The sequence below is a fragment of the Psammomys obesus genome, unplaced genomic scaffold (assembly GCF_907164565.1).
Source record: "Psammomys obesus unplaced genomic scaffold, mPsaObe1.curated_primary_1811, whole genome shotgun sequence".
Taxonomy (NCBI): domain Eukaryota; kingdom Metazoa; phylum Chordata; class Mammalia; order Rodentia; family Muridae; genus Psammomys; species Psammomys obesus.
This window is the reverse complement of record NW_026589962.1, coordinates 5,547-14,110: the sequence shown is the minus strand read 5'-3', so window position 1 is coordinate 14,110 and position 8,564 is coordinate 5,547. Positions and strand designations below refer to the sequence as shown.

At 43.7% G+C, this 8,564-nt stretch overlaps 1 protein-coding gene across 1 annotated transcript; it reads right to left on the bottom strand.

Moving 5' to 3' along the window:
• Window positions 1-439: 439 nt before the first annotated feature.
• On the bottom strand, window positions 440-3,187 carry LOC129675518 (PRAME family member 20-like). The gene is made up of 3 exons (XM_055605489.1): window positions 2,901-3,187; window positions 1,904-2,476; window positions 440-1,007 (listed from the first exon to the last, which is right to left on the bottom strand). Exons 1-3 carry the CDS (start codon window positions 3,185-3,187, stop codon window positions 440-442), a joined length of 1,428 nt encoding a protein of 475 aa, XP_055461464.1.
• Between the last annotated feature and the right edge of the window lie 5,377 nt (window positions 3,188-8,564).

Genomic DNA, 8,564 nt, shown 5'->3' with positions numbered 1-8,564 from the left:
GCTCACAGCCCAGAGAAGAAGCCAAAAGCTGAATTCCAAAATTTCATCTTCTTTTCCTTGTTGTCTTAAGTACCTGTCAATCCAAGTCTCTCTTTTCTACTCATTCCCTGTCAGGTTCTTGCTCTGCCTCTTGAACTAGGGTTACCTTTATTTACCTCTTGTTTACTGAAAGCTCTTGAAACAAAGGTGTGTGCTAGCCTGAGCCACACCACAACCATTTACAATAATCAGAAAGTTCTGGGGTTAAAGGTGTTATCCAGGGGCTGAACCACTTTACAACAAGAAACAGGTTTTTGCTGTTCTCGGTCTTGGGATTCAAAATGGAATCAAATATCCTGTAACTCCAAACTGCGTCAAAAGCCACCTGTTCTGGAACCCCTTGATGAAGGTCCTCCACTTGACTTTGATTTCTTAGCATCCAGAAGCAACCTTTTCCTTCTTACTGCCAACATTGACAAAGTATGGTCTTCATGTCATAGACACAACGATGTCTGCATTCAAGGCAGATGGTTGTAGCAAAAGATATTTTCTTGGGCTGCCTTTTGGCAATGATTATGTCTAGAAGCTCAGGACACAGTTGTGCAAATCTGTCCACGAGGACATTACGCAGGTGATCATAGCACTCAATTGGGGCAGGGTACAGTTCTACAGCCAGCTGGTTTAGAGTGGCCATGCATTGCAGAAGGTCCTTCAGTACAGGCCTGGAGAAGGGATTGTCACAGAAATTGACCCTGGTGAGCTGGGAGCACTGGCTCAGGGCAGGCAGGAGGACACTGAGGTGAGAGTCCTCCAAGCTGCAGTGCTCTAACTCCAGGGTCTGCAGACTGTCTGCCACATTCTCCAGGAGGACTTGGAGACCTGTGGGATGTGACGTGAATAACAATATACCACTGAGGTCAAGTTGTTTCAGTTGATAGAGTTTCGGACACCTGGACAATTGCTTAAAGTGTGACTGTGAGAGAGGACATTGAGTGATAGACAAGGATTCCAGTGGGGTCTTCACACACCTAGGTAAAGAACAAGAAATAAGTTATGGTGCATTGTATTGGAGGACATTAGTAAGGTTGACACTGAGACAGGGGGACAAGCAATGTATGCTTATGCTAAAGGTCAACATTTAGGGTACAGCCTGCTGGTGTTTGCTATTATCATTGTCTCCTGCGTTATTGTGCTATTAGCTGGAAGGTCTCAGGACACAGATACACATCTGTGTCCCCATCCTTAGTCTGTCAAACAGAGAAGTAAAGCTTGCCACATCACAGGAAAAGAACATAATCAGAAAGGACCATCACAGAATGTTTCTACCAACATCTTGCCATATGTCCAACAGGATTCATCTCTGACACAATGTCTAGGACAACCTCTATTCCTGGTTTCAGTGCTATTCCCTTGGAAGTGATGATCCACACCACCAACACCCAATTTCCACTTACTAAGTCCCAACCTGTGTTTGAATCATGCATCCCTTCAGGGGGAACAATAGACTGACAGACAAGTCAATAGAGGAACAAACTAGTTCCTGTTCAGACAGCTTTGTACTGAGCTTCCTCTGCACTTCCGCAGGTGTAGCTCCTCCTCAGCTCAGCATCTTCTGCTCTGTTCTGTTCCCTTCCATTAAATTTTTGGAACACCCAAAAATCACTCACTGCCTCTTAACCACTGATGCAACTCACATACCTGCAACACAGCTCTCTACACATCTCCTATCTAGCTCAAACTCAGTTAAATGAAAGGGGAACTCGAGAGAGCTCAGTTAAGAAAATAACAATCTACACTTTGATAGTTTAATGAGTCTGTCACTGTAAAATCCAATGTGGCTGGCAAACTTCAGGTGCTCACTAATGCTCAAAGTCAAGGAAAGGGTTTGCTGACATGGCAGAAACATCTCCCCATCATGCCTTACCTGCACAACTGCTTCATGTTGTCAGTGGAAAAGTAGACACCATTCAGGGAGAGATGCTGGAGACAGTTGAGTTTGGAGAACTGAGTAAGGAACTTGTAAAGACACTTATCTAAGGCTTCCCTGTCCATAACCAAGTCATTGAGACTTAGACGGAATTTGCGGAGATTTCTCATCTGGCTGAGGAAAGGTGCAAAATGACCTAAGAAGGACAGGACCTTGCGGGTAAACACTTCCAATTCTTCAATGTAGTGTGGCCGAAAAATGTCTAGAACCTCCCTGATGGTCTCCACAGGGAAGTCAGAGATCTCCATCTTCACACAGCAAAAATGTACAGAGCCCCTTCTCTGCTGGGCCCACTGGATCAAACATATTTGGTGTTCTTGCAGATGGAAGCAGAGGCTCAGGTCAGTGACCAACTTCAAAGGCTGCCACAGCGCATATGTATGAAGGGACTTTACTACTTGCTTCTCTCTTCCAGAATCTTCTGCGTGGGCTCCATTCTCTCTTCCAGCCCACACATCCCAGAAATCCTGGCGCACATTCCTTAAGTCCAGCACTTGAAGCTTCTGCCTTCTGTGAGGTGAAAAGGTGAAATTGCATAATGTAAACCAGGAACCTACCTGGAGGCAGCTTTTATCCCACTATTCTAATGTCAGTTCCATCATAGTACCTCACACCTACCAGGCAAGAATGCTTTGCCTGATCTGCATCTGGAGACCTGCCCTGCTTCCCTCCACTCAGCTGGTGTGGACTCGTCTCTTCCACATCTAGAACACACAGAGAAAGGCTCATCCTACTAGGGCCTCATCTTCTCTGAGCTGTTCTCCATTCCTGACTGTCATTTATCACAGCTCTCAATCTGAACACTAGTTCCACAGACCCCCAATACCATGATATCAAAAGAATTCTTCTAGTTTGACCCCATTCTCTGTGACCTCACCTGTGTCTTACCACTAGCCCAGTGATTTTACTTCTAGCCTCATTGTAACTTGCTTACCTGAGACGGGCCTTCTGGGTCAGCAGCATGTCTATGCCATCCAGCACAGCTTGCAAAGTCTCCACTTCAGGGGTCTTCATCAGTACTCCCACAGAGAGGTAGGGAAAGGGCCAGGCTGCCACCATTGCCTTCAATATCATTGTGTGTCTGCCTTTGAAGGCCTCCTCGAAGAGTGGTGGGAAGAGCATAATGGGTATGCAGTCCAGAGAAGAGATGACCAAGGCTTCATTCCTCAGCAGCCCCTTAATGGCCAGCTGCTGGAGTGTAGGAGGGTTGTAGAAGCTCATCCTGATAGACATTCAGTCAGAAGGCACCTGTGAAGCATTTAGGAGACATAGGTTCAGCTTAAGTTCTGAAAATTCCTATTTCTCACACATCATAGGAACCCAAGGGCTAGAGTCCATGCTCTGGCAATTATGGAGAACTTTTACTGCCCAGTTATCCAATCTGGTGGTCTCTAAGCCATACTTCCATCACTCTCAGCATCTGAATTCTCCCATTAGTGCCCACACAGAAACACATTAACCATTGTCCCACCAGCTACCCACCCCTTGCTTCTCTGAATCTCATGCCTAGTCAGAGCAATGGTTATGCAGGAGGATAAAATCCGAGCAGACAGCTGTTACAGGAAAAAGACACTGAATAAATTTCTAGGACCTCAAGGACAGATAGTGCTGATGTCACTGGGCCAACTCATACTTATTATACTTTTATGAGACTGATCCCTTTTGGGAAGGACTGAGGCAAATCTATGAGAAGCCTGTCTGCATGCACTACTCCTCATCCTGTTAGAGACTAGTGAGGGCTTACGGGGCTACATCATATTATTTTGAGGAACTGTGGTAAATGGTCTGTAATTTGTGGCCACCTGGCTAAAATGCCATACCATGTCAGAAATGCAAAATCAAAGTGAGAGATGCAACTATCACAAAAGCAACTGGAAAGCCATGCTTCTGAATGACAGCATGTGCAAAATGTGAGTATTGGATGAGAAGCCAAGTGGACAGAGGCTACAAGGAGATGATTTCCCTATGTTCAGTTGGGGTTCAGAAGAAGAAAAGAAATGAGAAAAATCATCAATATTCTTTGTTTTGTTTACAATTTTAAATAAGGTATTGTCTGCAAAGGAGTCTTGAGTGGTATTGGTTACCTTTCCAAACCTGAACGAAACTCATTATTGTAGCCCAAGCTTGTGCCTACTCACTTTGTTCCAGCTTTGAAAAGGAACATTGGGATGTTCCCCCACCACCACCACTATGCCTGACTACTTGAGTCTGCCTTAAAACACTACATAGATGGCACATACCCTTGTAGGAACCTATAATCCTACACAGAGAAACCTGTGTCTTAATAAACAAAACAGCAACAACCAAACAAAAACAAAAAAGTATTTTAACTGCCTTCATTAAAGTTGTTCCATAGTGGGGTTTGTTCCCACCACACAAGTGTTCTACCATTCAGTCACATTCCCAGGTCATCTATTTCATTTTCTTTCATTTTATGTAGAGGTGAGTTTTCTTTATGCAGCCAGATCTAGCCTGGAGTGAGATCTCTTGTGCTCAGGACATTAATTCTAGTGTCCAGATGAGCCTGCTGTATGCGGCATCACTATCATTCCTCATATATACACACATCCATGCACACACATGGATGAGTGTGTGTGTGTGTATGTGTGTGTGTGTGTGTGTGTATCTTAGTTTTAGACAATCTCAATCAGGTAGACAAGGCTGAGCAACCACATTTCTATAACCTTTATTCCCAGAGCAGCTGGAACATGGGTTTTTGCATGAAGCCATCCCCAGCACTGTTTGTAGAGGACAATTAAGAGAAAAAAATTTCAGTTCATTTAACTGCAAAACCATAATCTGTGAAACATAGTTTAAGATACTGCAAAGGCTTAAACTACTTTCTAATTTAACATCCTAACTGAAATTCCAGAATGAGATTAGAACTGTGGACAGAGGCATAAAGATATAGAGTTCAACACAAGCCTTGGTTATTTGAGACCCTGTCTCTAAAAACTCAACAGAACAAAGAAACTGACATGTAAATTCCCATGTAATGACCATTTCTCATTAAAACCAAATTATACCAAGTCTAAAAATTCTAAATTGGAAATGTAACTGTAGTTTGATGGTGATAAGGCTAACCCAGCATGCAAGAGGCCTCCAGATGCAGGTGAGTGACTTACCTGATATGAACACTGGTCACAAGGCTCCTGTTCCCAGCTAGGTCAGGCAGTGACTGCAGGCTCCAGGACTCTGATGTTCTACCATGGCTCCTCTACTGCTTTTATACACCTACTTCCTTGCCCCTCCCCATGTCGCCCACCTCCCTACCACAAGTTCCTGTCTGATTGGTCCAAAGAGTCTCCACCCACTTCATCCTATGAAGATTGACTTTCCCTGCTTTAGGTTAATTGAATCATACTGTAGATTGTTTGGAATCAAAAGCACTGAATTACAAAGTCAAGATTCTGCTGGGTGTGTTGACACATGTCTTTAATCCCTGCCCTTGGGAGGCAGAGGCAAGCAGATCTTGATGAGTTCAAGGCTATCCTGGTGGACAAAGCCAGCTCCAGGATGGCCAGGGCTACTCACAGTAAAAACAAGTCTAGAAAAAAAAAAAAAAACAAACAAGCAAAAAAACACAAAACTAACTAACAAACAGTGAATTTTCCATTGTTTGCTTGCTTGATTGACTCATTTTGTATGAGCACCTGCATGTACTTATTTATGTATGGGTTATTCAAGTGTGTGTGGTGTTAGTGTCTGTGATTATATTTGTTTCACTGTGGGTTTCATTTTGTATGTTTGTACTTGAGTAAGTATCGTGTTTTAGGTTAGCCAAAGATCACAGAATGAAATTTTTGTTTTTTAACAGCAACAACAAAATGAAAAACAAACAAACAAAACACCCACATGAATACATTGTAGATGTGAGAGGGCTGAATTAGGCAGGAACAAACTCTAGCTCTAGAAGTTATCAAGATTTGTTGGGATGATGCCTTTATCAAGAAGTTTAGAACAATCATGACCAAGATGGATTCTTTCTTTCAAAGGGTGAAGCAAAGCATTATGAGATGAAAGTCAAAAACACAATAAACCTTTATTAACACACCTGTGTAATCCCAGCATGTGGTGCACACCTTTCACTTCCAGAAGCAAAGCAGGATCTCTGCGGGTTTCAAGCCAGCCTGATCCACACAGTGATATAAACTTTGTTTAGCCATGTATAGTGGTTCTTGCCTTTAATCTCAGTAGTTTGGAGGCAGAATCAGGTGTATCCCTGTGAGCTTGTGGCCAGCCTGGTTTACAGAGAGAATGTTCTAGGGCATCCAGAGTGCAATGAGACCTTGCCTGGGGTGGGGAGAGCTTTATTAAAAATCTGTGCAATCCTAGCATGTTGTGTACTCCTTCAATTTCACACTCCAAAAGCAGAGGCAGGAGGACCTCTGTGAGTTTCAGGCCAGCCTGATCCACACAGTGAGAACCTGTCAAACATCAGCATCAAATCACAAACAGAAATCAGAGGTGCTTTCTTGAAGAAAGCAGTGAAAACTCAGTGCATCAAATGACCTTTTAGCATTCCCTTAATCACAGATTCTAAGAAGGCTGAACAGGTAAAGGCACTTGTTCCAAGCCTGACAACTCCAGTTTGATTTCTGGAACCCAGGCAGAACACAGACATCTGAAAAGTTTCCTCTGACCTCCACAGGTGCAACATGGCAATTGGCCCACCCACCAATAATTAGAAATCAAATAATGCAAGGAAGTTGGTGATGTCTTTAATCACAGAACTTCCAGCTTGAAGCATGTGAATCTCTGTGAGTTAGAGGCCAGCCTGCTCTACATAACGACTTCCAGGACAGCCAGAGCTACATATCACCTTGTCTTAAAACACACAACCAAAAATTAAATAACATTTGTGGATGTGTTCTCTTCTCCCAAAATATGTGTCCTGGGGATCAAACTTACATCACCAGACTTTGCAGCTTTGCAGGCTTTGTGCTATTGTTTGCTAAGCACCTGTTGGCCTATTCAGTTTCTTTAAAAAAAAAAAAAGCATAATAACTATCTCTGGCTCTGTTGCCTGCCTTTGGATCCCTTTCCCCTTGCGGAGCTGCCTTGTCTGGCCTCAGTGGAAGAAAATAAGTTAGTCATGCTGTGACTTGAGGTGCCAGGATGGGTTGGTACCACTTAGGGGCCTCCCCTTCTCTGAGAAGAAAGAGGGGGGAAATGGGTGAGGTGGGCATGAATACTGGGAGGAAAGGGGGTAGGGGGCTGGGATCAGGCTGTAATGTGATTAAACTCCTACCCCTCAAAAAGTACATTTTAATTTTGAAAAGCATATTACATCAATAAACAAACTAGCCAGTTAATTACATAAAGTGAGCTGGAAACTGAGCTCAGTGTTCTCTGTTCTTAGTGTAATTTCATCTTACAGACTTCTTACATGGCCCTTCCTGGGTCCAAAACTGTGGGCAAAAGCTCCAGGATTGCCACCATTGGTACAGGGCTTGTCATGCATGAAGCCTGGAAAAGATCTCAGAATTCCACCAATGGGGCACAGGAGCACACACCTGTAATCAACCACCCTTTAGAGATAGAGGGAGGGAAAGACATTCAAGGACAGCCGAGACTCCTTGCTGGGTACATGAATTCCAGTCTCAAAAACAAAATAAAACAAACAACCAACCAACCAAACAAACAAACAAAAACTTTAGGAAAATCAGAAAGAAAAAAAAATGGATCTCTGTTTACTCAAAAGGCAAATGCTCTGCCAGGCTTTTCAAACCTAGAATGTTTTTCAATTCTTGTATTATCTTTTAGATTTTAAAAGTTTAGTTTCTAGCACTGACTGGAGCTGGGTGAGACAATGCTGAAACCTGGGGTGCTGTCCTGAGGCTCCCATGCTGACACCAAGTGAAGTGGTAGCTTGGAGAACAGCATTGCCCGATTCTCCAGGATTCACTGTTTTCGACACCTGGCCACAGCTCTTAGTGTTGTTGGTTGGTTGGAACAGGGCTTCTTCATCTTTCCCAGGCTAAGGCAAACTCATGGCAATCCTCCAGTTCCTATCTTTTGTCATATTATGTGTGTCCTCTCCCTGACCCAGCTTCCACTGTTGATTCCATCTTCTCAAGCCAGGGAGATGAGTTGATCCCTTCATTGCCCTCTACCTTCCTCTTCAATTCTGGAATTACAGGAGAGAATTCTGTCCAGGGAAAAGGCAGTGCTGGTGATGGAAGCCAGTGCTTCCTGCAGACTAGCAAAGCAGTGTCAATTGCGCCATGGCCTCTGTACCTATTAACAAGTGAATGAGCTCACACCAGCCTCCTGCCTCAGTCTCATGAAAAGCTGACCCAGCAGTTGTCTGTTAGAGCATCCAGCCAAGCTCAAGAATTTGAAACAGGTTCACTATGGTGAACAGGCCAAAGGTCCTTTGATAGTGACACCATCAGCTTTATATTTCAGGTGTGTTTTAAGGCCTGGAGAACTGAGAACAGTCCATTCACCATAATATGATGGGCTCAGCCTTTTTGTCTCTTCAGATAATCCTTCCCCTGGGAATGCATTGACCAGAGCTTTGGTTGGAATTGGATGGCATGTTCAGGAGTAAAAGTGCTTTAGAGAAACATCACAGAGGAAAGAGGGAAATTAT

Bases quoted from the DNA above. Each gene is read 5' to 3' on its own strand.
- LOC129675518 (XM_055605489.1), bottom strand. From the start codon at position 3,187: ATGAGCTTCTACAACCCTCCTACACTCCAGCAGCTGGCCATTAAGGGG. The intron at 2,477-2,900 runs GTAAGCAAGTTA...TTCACCTCACAG, and splicing joins ACCCAGAAGGCCCGTCTCAG to AAGGCAGAAGCTTCAAGTGC. The intron at 1,008-1,903 runs GTAAGGCATGAT...TTCTTTACCTAG, and splicing joins AACATGAAGCAGTTGTGCAG to GTGTGTGAAGACCCCACTGG.